Here is a 22,049-nt window from a genome sequence, read left to right as displayed (position 1 = left end):
TTTGTACAGGCACCATATCCCTCCCCAGCCTCCACACAGACGCATGCAGGAGTATAAACTCATCCGTAGCCCAGACCATTCATTACATATACACTACATTGAGCGGAGAGTAACGGAATGGATTGGCCAAATGGAATCAGTGAAATCAAGAAATTATGAAATCGTGAATTTAATGGTGAAATCGTGAAATAGTGAATTCGTGAAGTGGAAATCACGAAATCAAGAAATTGAGAAGTTTTTTTCGTGAAATAATGAATTCTTGAAGTAGAAATCGTGAAATCAGGAAGCAGAAATCGTGACTTCATGAATTAGAAATCGTGAAATCATGAAGCATAAATCATGAAATAATGAAGTTGAAATGTCACGACGGGTCTTTCGTAATAAATTATCGTTTGTTCAATATACTTAGTACCAATTCACCGAGCTGTGCGTTTTAAGTGAGAAATGTACGATTGCAATTGTTTAGTGCACTTTCCCGTTCATGACCATAGTTCTTGCAATATACCTAAAGATAGGGTATAACATGTACAGAGGCATCTTCTGTCTGGTCTGATGCCGGTGATTTGTACTGAAAATTATCATTATTAACAGAATTCATGTTTCGGTAGTAGGAAGTGAGTTTAGGTTAATGAGTGAAAATCATCTATAGACTTGCAGGTGCGAGTGCAGGCGTTCCTTTAGATACATTTAATAAGAGCTTTCATTTTAGCAAAGGACTCAGAAAAAATGTTAAAGTGAATAAACGGTATGAATGGGACATGTCTTTGAGTTTATTTTCCGATTTTACAGAGTTTCTTAACTGAAAAGTAAGTACAACAATTATTTTTCATATTATTATTCAAATTATTTTGCATGTGTTTTATTTTAGATGTGTAGTAACAGACATTTGTGTGAGATGTTGAAAGTCAAGTAGGAGATAATAGGCCGAGAAGTTCTGAAGACTATTAACAGCCCTCTTAAGAACAAAGCTGGCGAATATGTAAGTTCTTCCGCGTACATCTATTGGATCTTTTTTACTATGATTTATGAGGGGAAATGAGTGTAGTTTCACTAACGTCTATTTTAATACAAATTCGGTTAACAGATGCTTGTTTTGGCAATAATGTTGTCAAGAAAAGGCATTTAGATTGAAATCCATTGATTTCTATATATGCATTAACTTTTTAAGAGCATGATAGGGGCTTGGACTACAAAACGAGATTCAGGGTACTCTTCGCACTGTTTCCTGCGAATCCGTAATGATTGATCGCTTCTTTCCTACAATTGTTATACGAATTACATGTAAATTTAATAAACTAGCTTGTCTGAAATAAATATCTTCTTGATTTTTCTCTAAAATAGCTTCTTTCTTGATATTTTGTAACTTGCAAAATGGACAGAGTTTGTGAATACATGATTAATCTAATAGTCACCATTTACAAAATTCAAAAATGATTGGAGTTGATTACTATAAAATAATCATTATTACTAGAATTGAAGTTTGGGTGGAAGAATTTAGACATTTGATTATAACCATGTACAGACAATCACGATAAGGAGCATTGTCAACAGACAAGCTGCAATTGAAAGAACCGGTGTAGAGTGCTTTATCGTGTTAGATATTTAGATATATTATACATAATTCAAAACTTATATCAACAAATTTGATTACCATACTTGATTTGTTAATACAATACGCCGAAAAGGCAAACGCGACGGCCATTTTAGCCCCCATTTTGAATTCCAGCCGTCCTAGAGACCATCTTAGATTAACTTAATAAATAAATAATGATATATAAATATGTTTGAAACATTTAAAGATCAATCAATCCGCAAAAAGCAATATGTAGGTTATTTCTTGCACCACTGATGTGTTTTTTTTTCTGATTTGGCGGCCATCTTGGACACCATCTAGAATTTGTCAACATGCTCAATGATGCCAGCTGGGCCTTATTCAGATAATTCAATAACAACATATTTTCTAACAGAATACCATTAAACATTTACTATACAATCGAATGCCAGGTCATTTTAGGATTGACAGGACTATTAATTTTGGAACGTTTAAAAAGTATAATGAAAATGTTACATTTATCAAATAAAGCATAAAATGAACAATAAACTGAATCCCACTCCATGATATATTTAGACATCATTCAGATTCTTCAATAACAACATATACTCTAGCAGAATACAATTAAACATCTACTATGCAATCCAATGCCGAGTCTAAATCAAATATTACATTTATTTACCAGACTATAACGCTTTTAACAGATTTTACTACTACATATGTATCTGTATTATTCCTAATGTAAGTACAACACAGCTATTAATGGCAGGCCACTAAGGTGGTTAGTTAGCATAATGTGTTTGGTAAAATAGCATTATTTCTCCAAAATGATAAACAACTAGAAGAAAAGAAACAATAAAAGTGTTTTCTTAGCATACGCGGTCTGTCGAACAAAGAAGAGTATTTTAAGAAGTCAAATAAAACAAAGTTAAGAAATGATACTTAAAAGAAATGCATAAGGTTTTCGAAAGTTTGTCACAATCTTTATATTTCAATGACTGTAGTAGTATAAGAAAGAAATACCGTTTTTGGCACAGTTTGACCTAATTTTGACCCTTGCCTTTGACCTGAACTGACCACAGCTTGCCAATTCCAAAAAACAACAACAAAAAAACAACAGGTTTTAACAAATTACTTTGAAAACCTCTAGTTTTGCAATTAAAACAATTCTGCCAAACTTCTGTCTAATTTCTGCAACGGAGGTAGCAATGTGTCAGTGTCTGCCAATTTGGCAAACTTTTGGCAAAACTTTGGATGGTTGTTTTCATTGATAAAGTGTAAAGGTATCGGTTTCATTTTCAATCAGTACTGGAAAACAATTTACAACACTTTTGACCTGGCATTTAGTTTTACCCTTTTTTATTAAAATAATTTATAATTGTTTGTTCGTTTTGTTTAACATTGTTAACTTTTAGTATTTTATACGATAAATCATAAATGTTTATACCATCTTGTAACATTTTTATGAAAATTAAACAATGATAACCACAAAATACACTTGTTTTGTCTTGATATAATATGCTGCTATACTTTACTCCAGGTATATATTTGATTACTTCTTGTGGTGGTGGTAAACCGAATGGGTCAGAGTATATTTTATTTACATAACATACCCAGTGTGTTCCGGATCCGACAGAGTTGTCCAAATTTATAATTCCGTATTCAACCTTTGGTTAAGTGTAACTTTCCAAAGATTTTGTCTTTGTTCCTTTTGTTTTTGGTAAATTATTTCTACTAAATAGACCGCTAGAGTTTTTAAATTTTAATTGTTTTACCCATTGTTCAATTTCAAAGTTAGAAATAGGTTTGTTTAAAAATTTTATTTATCTTTTTTACTATAGGAATTCGTTTGTAAGGTCTTCGCTGAGAATCAATCCGTATACCCTGCCCTTGTCGGTTGCTTGCAAAACCCTTACCACTTAACTAAAATGTAATCAATGGTATGCCGAGACTAGCAGCCAGCATACATAAAATCCCACCGTCTTGTTGTTGTTTTATAGTTTGTTTTTTGTGTTTTAGATTTTTCTGCCTTTTGTTTTTTGGATTTTTCTGCTTCTTGCATTTCTTTAGTTAATTCAGTAATACCTTGTGTCAGATCTTCTGATACACTTTTCGGAAGTAACGCTAATTAGCCTAATTGCTCTTTAATACCGAACAATGCTTTCAACTGACTTGACAATTTTTGTTTTTGACTTTCTGTTCCTTCTGTAATTGGTTTATAAATTTCACCATACATTTCTCGGCTAGTAGCTGTTCCTATTTTTCTCTCATTAATTTTTCTCCTTTAGCTCTTACTTTTTGTTCAACTAGGTTGTTTATTTCTCTCATTTCTTTAAGTTTTGCTAGCATTTATATAATAATGTAAGATACTGTAAGATAATTTAATATTATCATATAATGGAAATTCCTAATTATGATACAAAAAGTGATAAATCTAATAAATTTAAGCAATTTTATCCTTTTATGCCAGATTAAAAAAAAAAACAAATGTATTAATGCGTATGCTTTGAAAACCTCTTATATATTATAATAAATTATACCTGTATGCTTAAGACTTGGAGAAAAACATGAAATAGATCCAAATGAAATACTTGAATATTCTAATAATGAAATTGAACCTTGTGAGAATTTCGAATCAGAAGATCAAAAAGTAGCAATGTTTGATGATTTTATATGTGAAGAAAAAAAATTCAAAATGAAATTATAAAATATTTTATTCAAATACTTCACAAAAACTGTTCTGTTATTTATTTAAGTCAGTCTTACTAAAAACACCAAAAGATATCCGAATTAACTGTTCACACTATATTTTGTTTGAAAGCCCAGGTAAAAAGGAAAATGATATGATTTGTAATGAGCAAAATATAAATCGTGATTCTTTTGCTAATGCAACCAAACAAAAACATGATTTCTTATATGTTGACAAACCAAAAACTTTACGGGAATTATATAGATGGGAGTGTTTAAAGATGTAGTACAAAGTTAAATTTGATATTGATTTTAGTGATAATGCCACTTGAAAACAATTCAAAAACCTTAAAAAGGACGTGGACTCATATCTTCATAAAAATAAGGAACTTGATAACACAATGAACAGACCATTAGATAGGGGAGGTAATGGAATAATCAACCTAGATAAACCCAGTGATGCAGTTTCAAGACGGTTTGTGTTTAAAAAAAATCAAGTGTAATAGAAGACTATAATCTAGAAGACATCAAAAGTATAAAACAGACACTCGAAGAAGAAGTAAAGAATAATTTTGAAGAATTAGAAAAAGACTTTAAAAACAATCGAGCATTAATAGTTCAATTACAAGGTCAAATTGAGGAAGAAATGAAAGCTATTGTTGATTCTATTAAAGAACTTGAAGAGAAATCTGATTTGACAGATAGATGAAATAAGTTTTCAGAACCAATTTTGAAAAGTTATACAATCAAGTGCAGGAATTAAATAATAGTTTGATTAAACATGAAGAACTAAAAGACAAGATTGTTGAAGCCGAGGAAAAGATACAAAATATGTATCAGTTAGAAGTGAAATCAGAAATAAATAAACTAAATACTGACTTTACAGAAAAGAATCAAGATTTGTTAGACACATTTTCAAATAAACTTGCAGAATATAAATCAAAACTCGAAAAGATAGCTTCACAAAGAGGTGATGATCATGACACAGCATTAAATAGGCTTAGAAAAAGTTCTAACTCAGAACATTTGAAGAAACAACTTGAAATCTGGATAAGTACTGTCAACAAACGTCACAATATAAAGTACGCAAAATTAACTACACTTACAGAAATATTACAAAAAGATATTAACAAATTTAATGCTAAAATTGAAAAAGAAAAATGAACTTGATTTTGTTGAAAAGTCAGTTAAACAAGGAGAATCAATTACCTCTAATGCTGAAGCAATTATCACTAATGCAGAAGAAAAAAAAAAAGTAAGAATTTTTTTTTTGAAACAAGAAACAGGATAAGCTAAAACAAAAATACTGTTGACAAAGTATCTGCTTTTGAAGTTGCTACAACAAAACGAGTTGATGATTTGGCTGAAGTAATTCTTAAACTTAATGAAAATTATAAATCAATAGAAAAATAACTAGAAAAAGTAAATCGTGGAGTGTTTCTTTTTGTACATTACAATAGCAGACAACTACATGTAACGATCCTTAAAGGAGGATTATATTAAGATAAACAGATACAACACAAGGTATTATAGGCCGCAGATTGTTTTGCAATAATTGGAATACGAGTTAATAAGATTATAGATTATAAAAGTTTTATTAAAAAATGTATATATATTTAATATCCGAGAAGATGGGGATTACATAATTGAAATAAATATTATCATTGAATACTCTGGTAAAATATTAAATCGTTTTATTTTAACTGGTGGGATTGTGATTGCACAAACAGACATGAGTATATAATACGTGACGTTAATAACACAATACAGGTTTTTAAGGAAAAATTGAAATCAATTCAAGCAAAGGAATACGGTTTAGAATTTATCCAGATGTAATAGAAAATGAAAAAGTAAATAGAATAGAAAGACAAATAGTAAGAAAATCTCCTTCGTATTTAACATCTGCAACAGAAAATGCTGCTGGATTATTTCAATGGAAAATTAGTAATGCTAATCCTGGTTTAGTTCAAAATGATAATAATGTAACAATCAAACAAATTTGCATTTTAATTATTCTTATAGATGCAATTAAATTAGATAAAGGAGATGTTAAATTGGAACTAAAAATTTCAAACAAAGTTCTTCATAGTTATAATGCAAAAAATAAGAGAACAAAAATGAATCTACTTCTATTAATTGTGCTAATCAACTTAAAATGAATGATATAATCTCTATAGATGGTTTTAACGTTAAGAATATTCAATTAACAATTTATGGTTCTACAATAAGCTACTGTATTAATACCATTATCAATAATATATCTTTTATCGTCATAACATGATAAAATTGTTTAGTAATAACATAACTGGAAAGATTCTGCTTATCAGAAAGAATAACTTTAAAGGTATGGTTACTTTGGGTTTAAGGTATCTTTGTAATTTTCATGAAATGTTTTCTTTACAACATGTTTTTTAATTCCTTTACATCTTTTTATTGTTAACTTCATTTTCTAATAAATATGAATACATTTTACTTCTTAATCCAACAAATTCAACAATGGGAATTTCGGCAGCTTCATCTTTGAATTTTCCAATTACTTTTTATTATTATCGAAATAAAATTTTGAATTCCTATCATAATCACTATTATCAAACAGTTCTGAATCTTCATAAAAATCCTCATATGCATCTTTAGTATTTATTTCATAACATAATAAATTAGTGTCAGTGAATAATAATTTACAATTACCTTTAAAGTTTTCCTTCATATAATTATAATGAAAATCATACATTAAATATTTTGATCAATCTAGCTTGCATATTCCAACATAACAACGTCTGTTTAATAATAAACTTTCTTTTATTCTATGAATATCAAACAAATTCTTATTAAGTATTGTTGAACTAACAAATGAAGGTTTTGCTGTATACTTCAATAAAAGATTTTCATCATGTGTTAATTTCATATTGATTCTTTTGCGTAAATTCTCCATCGTCTTACCGAATACAGAACTGTTCATGTGTTTAAAAAAGTTTTTTTTCAATATAATTATTTGCTTTAGATCTTTTTGGAGTATGAAAATCAATATATCCTTTTAACCAAGAACTTTCGTCAGTTAATATTCTGTGTATTTTTTATTATTTTTAGTCCAAATTGGTTATATAATTCAAGATTTTTAAAATGGAAAACATAGTTTTGCTTTTTGCTTTAAAGTTGGAACTAAATTTTTATACATTACATTTCCCTATTTTAAATTCTTTCTTAATGTTTTTACTTTAACTCGAAAGCCATTGACCTTTAATGAGTATCTTTTTAGGAGCTAAGGGATAATCATTGCGAATATTATGTAATTCTTTCGGATATTCAAGATCACAATCAATTATAAAGTTAGTTTTACATTTTGCAGTTAACTTATTATATTGTTTTGGAGTGACACATATAAAATTTCCAGAGGGTAAAGGTCGGCACATGGCCAAACCGTAGAGGTTATTGTCGTCGAGGTACATAATGTATTTAGTTTCTAATTCAGGATCATAATCTTTCATATATTTATTGTTTGCTTTGCTGTAACGATTAGCTATATAACTAATTCCTCCTCTAAGTCCCTTTTCAAAAAAAAAGATACAGATCAATATCCGTTATTAAATCCAGATTTATTCCAGTCATTTTTAACATTGCATTCCAATCTAAACCAGGACTACTAAAGTAATGGTAAGGGAAATGTTTATAATATTCGAAACATAGTTTTCTAAAACTTGCAAAAACATCAGCTAAAAGTAATAGGTCAGTTTTTAAATATAGACCATGATATTCTCCTAATTGTTTTTATTTCAAATTTATTCCAAACATTTTAGCATGCTCATATTCGTTGCCGGATTATATGCTTTTCGTTTAAAATTGAATAAAATTTTTCTTTAGGAGGTAATTATGTTTCTTTGAATTTTTTAAATGAATCCATGTAATCATATGGATAAACGCCTTTTGTTTTTAATAAATCAATGTTATCACCATCAAATTCTTGAGAAGTGTACTTCAATTATGGAATATTGTTTACTAAGTAATCCAATGGTTGAGACATAAATTGAAAACTATCTCTGAAAATCAAATCATCTACCATAAATGCCATATATCTTTCCATATTATTAGGAATAACATTAATTTCTTTTTTTTAAATTTTCCTATTTGTTGCATAATAAAATTGCCATCATAACCGCTTAAAGTATGAAAAATAACAGGAATTTTATGTGTAAGTCTAAAATTAATATTACATTCTGAAGAGCACTTCCTCTAAAATTTCCTGTTGTATGACAATAATCTCTTACTTTGGTTTCATTTTCCTTATATTCTTTCCCATAAATATGACAAGAGGTTTGTGTTTTAAATAAAGCTTCATCTTTTTAGACGTTTTCAAATCTTTTTTAAAGTTTTCATTAAATAATTGCTTACAATATTCTTCTTCCTCAAGCATTATTTTTAAATCAATTTATAAACTGCATTAGGACATCTGTAAACATGTGTTGGCTTAGTATAGTGAGAATCATAACAACAAACAACTTTATAACTGTAACCACAATCTATATGTTGATCTTTGGTTTTGCCAAACATTGATCTATTAAAGTCTTTTATCCAAACATCATGTTTTTATTCCTTTATAATTGAGTTTTTATATGCTTTTTGTAATTTGAAACTCTTTGAGGATCTTTTTCAACAGGAAATTTGTAAGCTAAATGACACCATCTAAAACATTCATTATCATCATTCTTTATATTTATTAATCCTTTCTTCGGATGTTTTAATTGTTTTGGTAATTGTATGTAACTAGAAGCAGCCAGCGGGGTATATTTATATCTATTTATTTAATGGGCATCAACTGAAACTATTCTTCAGCCACTTCCTTCCGAAATCCAATTACCAGTCCTATTTATAATTAATATATTGTATCTGTTTTACTTATTTTTTGGCGAAAGTTATTTTTAAAACAACATTTATTTTTATACCTTTTAAAGTTTCAAGTTCAGATTCAAGAATATCAAATGAGTCTTCTATATTTAATTATAACTGATTTTTTGGATCTTGTCTGTATGTAAATTTAATTTCAAATTTCTTAATATATTGATTTAAAGACCTCTCAATTTCCCTAACAACCATCTATATATATTATATTTACCCGTCCGCTTAGCTCAGTAGCTAGGGGTCTCGAGTTCGATCCTCGGGCGGGGCGTATGTTTTCCGTGACTATTTGATAAATCACATTCAGTCTGAAATCATGAGTCCTCCACCTCTGATTCATTTGGGGAATTTTGCTGTTACTTCCGGAGAACAGGTTTGTACTGGTACAGAATACAGGAACACTGGTTAGGTTAACTGCCCGCTGTTACAAAACTGAAATACTGTTGAAAACAAACAAACAAACAGATATATTATAATCAGATAAAAAATCATTAGGCAAAAAAATAAAGTTTAAAAAGAGGTGGATTCCAATCCCCGGCTGTTTGCAGTTAATAAATATTTAAGTTTATATCTGTTCCCATTTGTTTTCGAATTTACACTTTTTACTCCGTTTTTCCCTACACAGCACATTTTTATTAACCCAGAATTTATATGAAGGTCTTTAGATGCTGTGTATGTGCTTTTACATATTTTTTCTTCATTAGTGTCACAACCGGTTGCAATTATCTTTTTTAGGATTGTTTTGATGATTTTTTGGTCTGGGAAAATCACATAATATTTCATTATTTCGCTCTTCTGCTAAAGGCACTGCTGGAGGCACTGACATTAAACAACCACAATCCCATTCAAATAAATCTATATCCCTTTGTATACTGCCTTTAAAAAGATAAGGATCTATAACATTGTGTAATTTATGAATCACATGCCTTTTATAATCATCGCTAAATATCTACCTTTCTATTAACCATTTATTTAATATACTTATAGAAAAAAGTCTTTTTAAAACGCACGTAAAAAAAAATAAGTTCAGCAATCTTAATTTGATACAACTCTTCTTCTTTTTTATTTCTAAATCAGTTCAGTTGATATTCCTTCATATGCATTTAAAGAGACATTGAATAGTTTTTTTTTTCTGCATTTCTAACAGTATTGTAAAAATATCCTGAATAACAATTTTTCTCATCGTCTTTACCTAATTTTCTAATGTGTGCTTTTGATATTAGTTGTTTTATCTTTTTTATGATGTAATTTTAAAATAGCTTTTTTTGTCTTCAACTTTTAGCCTATTAATAAATATAGTAATTACTGATGGAACAGCGCCAGCAAATGCAACAAATATAGGAATAGCAGGAACAAGTGCTAGTGAAGCCGAGCAACCAAAGATACCTGCTGTAATTTGTAATCCTGTATTTAATCTTCCACAACATTGATATTTTTTTCTATAAGCAGCAGCAAGTTTATTCAAGTGAATAATTAACTGATCTATTGTTTCTATTTCTATTCCATTAGAAATTAGATTGTTATCACTCATTTATATTATGTATTTCTGTTAAATTTAATTTATATAGATTAAACTTCTTCCGATTCACTAAATGGCAGCCAGCTATTAAATTTTTCACTATAACCTTTCCACTTTACTGAAGCTTGCTTTTTTCTTATAGTCTCGTCTAATAACTTTTTCTTTTTTAAAAAACCTCTTGTTTAGTAGGTAAAAGTTATTGCTCATAAAATGAGTCCTGAATTATTTCATTATTCCAATCGTTAATAGTATATGTTTTTGGATTTGTGTTATTAATTCCATAAATTATAATTATGTCCTCTGTCCAGTTTGGTGTATATCCTTTTTCAAAATGTCGTTTAAGTTTACTTAAGCGAACTCGATCACCAATTTTAAACTTTGGTATACTCTTTGGTATTTTTAAATTACTATATAAATTAAAGTAAACATTACCTTTATTTAAGTTTATACTGGCTTCAATAGGTATCATTTTTATACTAGAATGTTTTGTTTTGTTTTGTTTTCTTATATTTACCAGCCATATCCTGCAAATTATCTAAGTAGGTGTAAGTACTATTTGCTGTAAAATATATCCACATTATATTTTTTGAACTTCTATTAAATCTGTCGATTACTACAGCTTTTCTTTTATTTATTGTATGATACATGTTAATCTTTTTATTCAAAAATGATTCAAACTTTATATTATAAAGTTCTTTTCCTTCATCTACCTATACATTTGTACGTGTTCTACCTTCTAAAACTATTGTATCAAATGCTTCAGTAACAGATTCCCCAGTTTTATTCTTTAATGGAATAACCCAAGCATATTTGCTAAACACGTCAATGACGGTTAATAAGTACTTCACATCTTTATTATATTTTGAAAAAGCTTGCATATCAACTAAATCAGCAGACCAAATATCATCAATGTCACTAACTATCACTCTTCGTTTAAAAAATCTTCGTTTAATTGGTTTATATAATAGTTCTGCTAATTTATCACTCCATGTTATTTCGGGGGTCTTTTTGAGTAAGCTTTTAGCTCCCAAGAACTGACGTCCAAGTAAAAACTCTACCCCCGTTTCCCGTTTTATTTTTTTTTTACTTTTTTCCGAGCCCAAGTTTGTATTTCGTTTTAATTGCTGGTTTTACAGCTAAATGATTTGCAATCTTTTCTCCAAATATTTTTGATTGAGTGTTGTTTATGTTGGAAAGCATTAGCTTGTCACATATACCATTTTTTTACACCACTGTCATAGTAAACGACATGGTCCATACATTCTGCGTCTATTTCATTAACAGTAGTTCCATTATCTAAAGGATTTCCTTGTCCACAATACTTATATCCTGGGAGTGTTACACTTTTCTTAGGTAATAAAGGTAACATTGCTTTATGAATATCTAAATTACCTCCTGTACTTTTAACAAACTTTGATTTCATTTTTCCACAATATGAACAGGTAGCCATCATATTTTTTACCGTTTTTTGTTTTTTTTGCTGTAACATAATGAGGATTTATATTATCAGTAAATTTTCTTTCTTTCAAACAATATATTTTATTTTGTAAACTCATTTATATTATATGTATTTAAAATTATTCAAAAACTAATAATGTAGTTACTAATTAAAAATAAAACCGATACCTTTACACTTTATCAATTAAAACAACCTGCCAATGTTTTACCAAAAGTTTGCCAAAGTGGAAGACACTGACACATTGCTGCCTCCGTTGCAGAAATTTGGCAAAAATTTAAATATAAGTGTTTTATGAAATTTAAATACATTAAATAACCTTGCCAAAGTTTTGCCAAAGTGGCAGACACTGACACATTGCTGCCTCCTAGGCAGAAATTTGGCAGAAGTTTGACAGAAGTGTTTAATTTTGCCAAACTCGAGGTATTCACAGTAATTTGTTAAAACCTGTGTTTTTATTTTTTATTTTTTGAATTGGTCAACCGTGGTTAGTTTAGGTCAAGAGCAGTGGTCAAAATGAGGTCAAACTGCGCCAAAAGCGGTATTTCTTATACTACTGACTGTTGACCTCTTTGCAAACTATTTAGATAAGTTTATTAAGTTCGGCTTTTGTACTTGTCTCATATCAGCATTTGTTCGTAAGTTTTGTGTTTGATTTTATTTCCAAATGTCTAGATTTGCTACAGATGTGCAATTACTTTTTAAGTCTGGCGTGGTGGCAATTCAGGAAGAGTATACCCGACATTTAACATCGCCATATAACAATGTGTATAATGTTTCATATGAAAAATTGATCAAAAATGCAACGTCCATTAATAGCATATATAATCCATATAATTTTACAACTTTGGTGAGGTATGACTTAACATTCAAAGGTCTATACTTTTTCATTACATTTTTGTAGTAATTATGTTTACTTTTAATGTGCATTAACCTGTAAAATTTGGAGAGTTCATTTAAATCTTTTAATCAAGCAAACAGACGTGACATTAAACCTGGTAAGTGCAACATAATACTTAGATTATAAGCACGTCTGATGGCCCCGTGTACCAGTACTTTACTGTTTTCTTTGCACAAATGAAATTCACACATTTATGGTTGCCTTTAAACTTATTCTATACCTTGAGATTTTGTAAACATGTTTCAACAGTAACCCTTAAGTAAGGATTAGCATGTAAATAAACTTGAGAGTAAAATGAAAACGTGATTTAACTCTTTCTAGTTTAATTTAGTCACAGAACAAGATAAACTATCAAGGATCTTAACGTACACTCAGAATTTATTTTCATATGTTTTAATTTTATACTTGGTTAATAGATATACTTGTCCCGTCGTTTTCCCACATTGAATTATCATCTCTTTAGATATATAGAGACAAAATCGAACTTTATTTTTGGTAAGTTACATTGCTTTTGCTGTTTTTGAATTATATAAATTATATCATTTTTATGTATTTTTTACCTCTTTTGTTCGTTGTACTCGTTTTTGCAACACCCCTTTCAGTTCTAAAATTTAATTACGCTATTTTGTCATGCCTATCTCAAATTTATCTTTTTAGCTTATTCTTAAAATCGCTTCATAGCTTGAGCAAGTAGAACTTACGCAGGAAATAAGCACGTCTGAAAAAATATTTTCTAAGAACATTGTATGACAATTAAATTTGTAAACGTACTAAGTAATGAAATGTGCTTGGCTTTAATCTTTTGTTATATTTTCAGACTGCAAAATGTTCGGTTTGGAATTAAACAGGAAGACGTGTCTCTGTGCCATAGTTGCGTGCATTATATTTTCAATACCAGTTTACAGATCGTTATTGCAAAATAACCACTTGGAAACGGTAACTGTTTTTCATCCAATGCTGACGCCAAAAACTCACTGTCGGCATTTGTTTTGAAAATCAAATCTTTTATAAAAAGGTTGTGCTTTTTCCTTTGAAAGAAACTCCCGATGCAGGTGTAGGTCATATTTAAGGTCGAACTTAATTTCATTATCACGTGAGTGGTCCTATTCAGCCTCAGATTAGTATGAGATTATGAATCTAATTGCAAATTTAACATTACATTAAAATTCTAGTTGTGACGAACAATCAATATAAAAGATAATAGGTAAGGGTAGATTTCTCGGAAGCACAGAGCACCAAAAACAACCCAGAGCCACGCATGTACACAGCAGGCCCACAACAAAAAGAAGCTGTAATGGAAAAATATTTTTTACTGATATAAGATGCAAAATTTTCAAGTAGTCACACTTTTTCTTGATATTTGTTTATGACAAATATACATTATGATATGCCGTACCTGAAATAAGATATTTTTGACATTGCACATTTTATCATCTAGAAAGTAAATACAAATATATTACTAAAGGGTTTTTTTAAATACATGTTTCAGATGCATGGTGCCCAACACCTATTCTTCTTGCAATTTTTGAGCTGTTTCGAAAGTTTTTAAGCAGGAGAATATCATAAGAGAACGCCATCCAGCTGGCTTACGAAAGGTTGGTGGTTCTACCTCGGTGCCCGCTCGTGATGAAATAATGCAAGGAGGGGCACCTTGGGTTTTCCACTACCACCAAAAGCTGGGAAGTCGCCATATCACCTGTAATTGTTTCGGTGCGACGTTTACCTCCCCCATAAAAAAGAATATCTTTAGAATCTTAACATCATATTCTTGTAGATCTAATTACGTATTGTTACGTCAAAGGGTAACAATTGCTTATTACAGTAGATAAAAATTACAGAAAGGCAAACCAGCAACTATTAACAATAACACAATTTTATTGGTGAATTAATGTTTAAATACATATACTTTTTAAAATGACAAAGAGCTGTAAAAAAATTTGTCCCAGTCTTGTCCAGATCAAATTTAAATCCAGTTAGAATAAATTAAATATTTCATATAAACAGTTCAAAAGTCATATCCAAAATATATAATCCCTCTCTTCAAAGATAAAGTTTTAATTCTAGAATGTTTTTAAGACCCTCAAATAATTCTTTTCAATATTTAAAATCCGGTAATCATTTTTTTTTATGAAATACAGGAACGTTTCATCAATGTCTACAGTCTAGCTTCTTAGGTTATCAGGTTCTAATTTAAAACATCTGACTGTATATTTTACAATGGACGATTCCGGAATTTTCATGTAACACTAACAATAAAAAGAACATACTGCAAAAAATCAAGGACATTTTTTTATAAAATTTACTGATATACACTATTTATCAATATTTATTACACAATAGAATATTCTGAAATATAGTAGAATTTTATAGGAAATACAGGAAGATGTTTAAAAGCAATGTTTGACTCAGGAGAAAATGATCTATGCATAAAACCACCCCACCTAAAGAAAAAGAAAGTTTGATAAAAGTTGTGATTGTCCAGACATACCAAGGAAATGCATAACTTGTCTTTTATTGGTTAGAACTGGACAATCACAGATTGATGTAACCTTAGGATCGATAGATTTTACTTGACCCTGTCCAAGAACATGACCTAAAATGTAACAAAAGCTTAACAAGATTCACTTTTGACAGATTAATTTTTAATTTTGCTTCACTAACTCTCCAGTAAAATATCCTGATGGTCTGCAGATGATTTTCCCAAGTGTCGTAAAGTATGATGACATCATCAATATATCCATCACATGCATTAAGTCCAGAAATTATTGAATCTACAAGTCTTTGAAATGTTGCAGGCATAACTTAAATGAAGCAATCCAAACAGTGTTACCATGGCTGAAACTTGTTTAACGTTTTCAGTAAGAGGATATTGTCAAATCCTGTTAGCAAACCAAATTTTGTTACAATTTTGCCTGACCAATTTTATCGATACAATCATCAATTATAGGTATTGGAAATGAATTAGTTCATATTCATGGATAGATGTGTTGTTTCAGCTATTCTCTTAAGGTTCCAAATGTAAAAGTTTTTTATCCACGTGTTGAAAAATATCTCAATTATGAAGATTTATTTGACCATGCACAGTGCCGATGTTTTTTTCCGTTTCATGTTCAGCTGAATTTTCAATTTCCTCATAAACAGGTAAACTGATACTAATGTATTCTTTTAGCTTAAAAGTTCTTTCTTCAGCACATTGATCATATCTTGATTTCATTCTGTTTTGAGCAGATTGCAAATTTGAACGTGCCAGTTTACAAGCTTTTGTCAACTTAGTTCTGAAGTCAAAAACATATTCAAGGAACTGTCATTTTTTAATGAAATTTCTCTTTAAGTAATTTTAATGGTCGCGGACAGTGTGATCAAACACTTATTCAAATAGACTGAAGCCCAGTGATTCTTGTAAATCATCGCTGACTGCAAATAGCAAAAAGTGAATACCTTCGTCCTTCTCTGTATAAAAATAGTATGTTCTGGTATTTTTCAATGTTTGATTAAATCGTTCTTATTCAACTTGACTTTCTATGTGATAGGCTGAGGATTTGTATTGTTCTATTACTAAGCTATATAATACGTGTTGAAAAATGCTAGACATAAAATCAGAACTTTGGTCAGACTGTACAGACTATGGGAGACAATCAAATGTGAAAAAAATAGCTAAAGCCTTAGCAAGTGATAAAACTTCAATGTTTCGTAAAAGAATATCTTCAGGAAACCTTGTTGAAGCAAACCTTACTATTACAAGGTACTGGTTCCCTGATTTGTTTTTTTTTTTTTTGGCAAGGGAGCAACACAGTCTGCTATGATTCTACTGAAATATTCATTAAATGCGGGTATTGGCTGAAGATGTGCCTTAGGTCTTTTCTGATTAGGTGTGCCTACCATTTGACATGTGTGACAAGACCAACAAAAATTGGGGCACATTAGATTTCAAATTATGTCAATACAAAATAATTCAAGATGTTTTGAAATGTTTCATTTACACCGCAATCTCCTGACAAGGGCGTTTTATGAGCCAGGGAAAGAATTTCCTAATGATAAATTTTTTGGACCACAATGTCTAATTAACTGTTCATTTGTCATCAGCAGGGACATCTGGTAGTCGCCATTTTCTCATCAAAATTCCATGTTTAACAAAGTAGCACACAGGAACCTGTGAAGCTTTTTCTTCAATTATAGCCTTTTGAAATAATAACGAAATTTCAGGACCATTGCTCTGCTCCTGGACCAGCTGTGACCTTGAGAATGATCAGAGAAGTTGTCAGAATCTCTTTTTGAACAGACAGTTTTAAGGAATAGATTCATATTCATCTGTCTCAGAATTAAACGGTCCATTGATAAAAGTATTAGAAAAAAATCAATATATGACAGAAGATGACTCGCAATGGCTTTCTTAGCCACAGAACGGGTAACTGCACAAGAAAGGGTAAAGGTCAGCAATTTCTTGTTCAACCGGACCAGGTTTTAGAGCTAAACAAGGTGTATCAGTTACAAGTTGATTTACCACAACCTTTTCTCCAGCCAGGTCATTTCCTAACAGTAAATAGACAGCTTTAAATGGCGAATCAAGTCTCACATCCACAGTCACGGGGCCAGTAAGCAAATCTGAGGTGAAACAAATATTATGGAGGGTACAGAAATAAAACCACACTTCACTCCAATAATAAATATATTAGTACTAGAAAAAATCTTCTCAGAAAAAGGCAGAACATCTGCACGAATAAGAGATTGAAAAGCTCCCTTAGGATTTTAATTAGAGTAGACTGAGTAGAATAACAGGTAAGTGATATAGAACATTCAGACATAAATGGCTCATTAACCTCCATAAATGAATCAGAATCAGTGTACGTGACCCCTATGACAGTATTTATATCAAATCAAGGCTGGGGTTAAGACTTCAAAGAGGTAAGACCTCTGGGCCTTACCTCATCTCTTCCCTGCTTGCTCTTAAAGAAAAATATTGCGAGATATTGTGTCGAGGTTTTCTGCAATAACTGCAGGTAGCTAGAGACAAGTGATTTTCAACAAGTTATTACCTGAATTTTCAGCAGTTGTATTACCTGAAAATTTTATTTTTTTAGAACTTACTGCATATGAATTATTACCAGATGAGAACCTAGAATTATTTTGTGGAAAATATCGTTTCTTGTTCAAATAATTAGGTTTGTTTAGAGAAATGTTATGCGTTTATGTATTATCATTAGCCAATCTAGCAGCCTCTTCTAAATTTCAACATGTTTTTATACAAGGTTGTTTTGACGTCGGTGCCAAAGCACTTTTTTACCTTTTTCACTTAATACTAACTGCCTATATTTGTCATAAGTAGTACCTTTCTTCTTCGATGCACATCACCTATAAAAACAGTTCTTTAACTCAGGCAAATTCAATATGGATCAGGTCAGGCTCCTTTCAACAATTTAGAAATTTTTGCCGGTAAGCCTAATGAACCAGCTAATAACTTTTCAAGATTATTTTTTTAAATGATCATGATTTGAGCTTTGCTTTACAGGCAGATGTGTAAAAAAAAAGACTCAAAATGTCCTTAGGCCATTTAAGAGTTTTAGCTATTTTTTCAACATGCATGAAATATTTGACAGCTTCTTTTTCTTGAAAAGTTGGAACTTACCTAGCATGTTTTGTGACATCAAAGTGACAAGAATCTGGAATTTCTGCACTTCTACGTTCCAATTTAACTTTTACATTTCAAATTCGTATTGCATTAGTTTTTCTTCTTCTTCTTCTTCTTCTGTCTCTCTCTCTCTCTCTCTCTCTCTCTCTCTCTCTCTCTCTCTCTCTCTATCTCTCAATTTCTAACTTTTCTCTTCTAACCGTATTCTTTCATTCTCTCTCCCATTCTCTTTCTCTTGAAATTCTAATTTTAATTGCATTAGTCTTAATTTCAAATCTGACTTCTACAATGAATGACTCAGCAGATGAATCAAAACAGTCTTCATCCATGAGATACTGAACAACAGTATTGTAGTTTTTTGTTTGTTTGCGCATGCATGACTTTACTTCAGAAATATTAATATAATGATTGGCAAGCAAAAGAAAACTACAGTTTTCTTGTTAATACAGTCTAACCTGTCTTAAGCAGCCAGCCAAGGGAAGCAGACAATTTGACCACTTAAGCTAAGTGACCGCTGATCGGAGGTGCAGCCAGTATATGTATTGTTCAGACTTCCGACCAATTTAGCCTTTAGGGTCATTTCTTTTCGGTTTTCTATTATTTTTTTACCAGGTTACATTGACGTGCATTTGCCTTCACAATAGGAATGGCCTTCTGAGCAATCTAAATGTAATTTGCTTTTAAGAAATACAGGAATGATCTATACATAAAAGTATATTCTTTCATTAAAATAGCTTATGTGGTAAGTAAGTCAAAATGTACAAAATGTACAAATGAAAGAAATTTGCTTGTGACCTATTATGCATATCACCATGCGTTCATAGTTAACCTTAAGACTTCAAAAAGCTTAAACAAAATAAGTAGGATATTATTATCTTGATTAAGTAACTCGTTTTTTATATTTTTATATTCAGAAGTAACTTTTGATCATACTGATATGTTAACGTCTATAAAGAAATGAATCTCTACTACTTTTTGTCGAACAACATGAAGAAGACATGTGTTTTTATATACTGAAAAATATAGTATAAATGTGTGCCAATTTCTGACCTTTCTGATTTATATCTAAGGCAAGATTCATAAAATCTTGATAAAATATGATAATAATGCTAATTGGGAAATATAACCCAGTTCAGTAAATTTGTGTGATATGCATTCAACACAATGATCATTAATTATAATATTACCGGTTAAATTGTAAAAGTCACTTGTCTTTCAGCAAAAAAAACTTGATAGCGATCGGACTAGTCGCCTTCCTCTTCAAATTAACATTGATGATCTCGCAAAATCAGGAACGAACGAAAAGATAACAATTCTGGCAAAATTCATCCTTAGCGCACAAAAACACGTCAGAGGATCGAAAACTTCGCAATATTTGCGTGATGCTGTATCTGTTTTAAATAGTATACTTAGAGATATAAATGTTGACTCACAAAAAGTGTTTGAAAGATTTAACATGAAACCCTTACATATTTGTTCAGAAACTTTCAAAGGTGCTGGTTTCGGATTTGTGACCGACAGATGTGATTATGGCGTATCTTTATCAAGTCTTGTAACTGTAATCAAATATATTATTGTAAAACCAGATGATGTAGAATCTAAGGGGGCTGAACTAGATCAATTTCTTTCCTCTGTATATGAAACAATGAACAATATTAGTACTTTAATAGCAGTAAAATCTGCTAAGTTTCCAAATTATCTGAAATCAAAATATCCCTTGGTCAACATATTTCAGTTAAATGGTAAATCAGAGGGAGAGGCGCTAAACAAATTAATGAAAAAGGTGAACACACCGTATGTTTTAGTCGCAAGGAATACAGATACTATAACAAATGATTCTAGATTAGAACGACTGATAAGAGAAATAGAAAGTTTGAATGTGGTCGCTGCTGGAGGCTCAATTCGTGATTCGAATGGATATTGGACAAAGGGTTGTTTTCAAATTGTTTATCGAAATTATACTTTGAAATATATTGAAGGTTATGACGAGTCTTTCCACGAGTGTGTGTTTTGTGATTATATACAGGGACCTTTTGTTACAACAACCAGTTACTTGAAACAAAATATGTTTCAAGAGTTTGACGAAAACAATGGATTATACGAAGACTGGTTTCTCCAACTTTTCCAAAAAGGAAAAGAAACTGTGGTGTGCCCGGACGCAATGTTTTATGTCAATAATCAAATTGAAATTTTGCATTCAAATTTGGCAAAGTTTGCACAAAAGTGGGACCTATACAAAGTGATTACACCTAAAGGCATTGAATTTACTCGAGTGTGTGAGAATCAAAAAACTTCAAGTAGGCCCTCACAATCACTGTCGCTATGTACTTTGCAGAATGTAAGTAATGGCATAAAGACTATAATGCGAATTTGTGAAGAAACCGGTGTCATATGTGAACTCCAAGAAGGCACTTTGTTAGGTGCTGTAAAGTTTGGAAAAGTTCTCCCGTGGGAATATGACTTCGATATAAAATTTCTAGCGACAAACTGTTCGAAATGCAAGAGACTTGAAAGTGCTTTCAAGAAGACACCAGAATTGGAAGTTGCTAGTTTTTCATCCTTCTGTTGCACTAACAAGAGTAATACAAAAGATTTTTCCTCCAATTACCAAGGTTTCTACGGTGATTTTTTAGGAACACATGTCTTGGACAGTGATACACTTATCAAAGCCGGTTTTCCACCAACGAAAATATTGTTTGATGGACAATGGGTAAATGTTCAAAGAAATCCTGGACTATCCATGAGAAATAGGTACGGCAAAGAAATATATCAACATGTTGAACACTGGAGGTTTACTGGAAACTACACAAAAAAAATATTTTTGACATGCAAAGAGCAAGGTAGCCACGACTGTTTGGATAGATATAAAGCCGATGGCGATTTGCCATTCAAACAAATATTTCCATGACGCTTACTTGAGTGTTACATACTATTATTTAGGAAAATGGCATCTTCATGCGTCCATAATGTTAGTTAAAATGTGGTATTCACTTTCATAACAATTTTAATTTGTGCTGTCAGGTTTTATATTGTATACGAATAAAATATTTCTTGGAATTTCTTTCACTCTTAGAAGTTGATATAATAGGTGATTTGCTTTAATTATGCTTGTTGAATGTATCGACACTTGTTATCAGTTATATTGCATCTGTATTGTTTATACCATATTCTATTTAAAGAGACTTACACACACTAAAGGCGAAAGATAATGGAAACATATCACAGAAAACCGCGGGAAGGGTTAACACATAACAAAAAATGTCATCTTTCTTATCGCCGTGATACTTCTTCTTATAATTACTGATATCATAGGAAAACTCCAAGTTTCTAGAAGGATAGACTAGCCACTGGTCTGATGATAAAGATTTTGTCGCAAAATTTAAATTTGTCTCTTTTGTTCTTTCATTTTGTGTGAAG

At 30.7% G+C, this 22,049-nt stretch overlaps 1 protein-coding gene across 1 annotated transcript; it reads left to right on the top strand.

The window, feature by feature from the left end:
• The first annotated feature begins 865 nt into the window (after positions 1–865).
• Positions 866–21,693, top strand: LOC128554713 (uncharacterized). Its single transcript, XM_053536025.1, has 3 exons — positions 866–979; positions 13,824–13,942; positions 19,852–21,693. Exons 2-3 carry the CDS (start codon positions 13,832–13,834, stop codon positions 21,538–21,540), a joined length of 1,800 nt encoding a protein of 599 aa, XP_053392000.1. The 5' UTR covers positions 866–979; positions 13,824–13,831; the 3' UTR covers positions 21,541–21,693.
• Positions 21,694–22,049: the final 356 nt, after the last annotated feature.

This window comes from Mercenaria mercenaria, unplaced genomic scaffold, assembly GCF_021730395.1.
Source record: "Mercenaria mercenaria strain notata unplaced genomic scaffold, MADL_Memer_1 contig_677, whole genome shotgun sequence".
Taxonomy (NCBI): Eukaryota; Metazoa; Mollusca; class Bivalvia; order Venerida; family Veneridae; genus Mercenaria; species Mercenaria mercenaria.
This window is presented reverse-complemented; position numbering and strand designations above follow the sequence as displayed.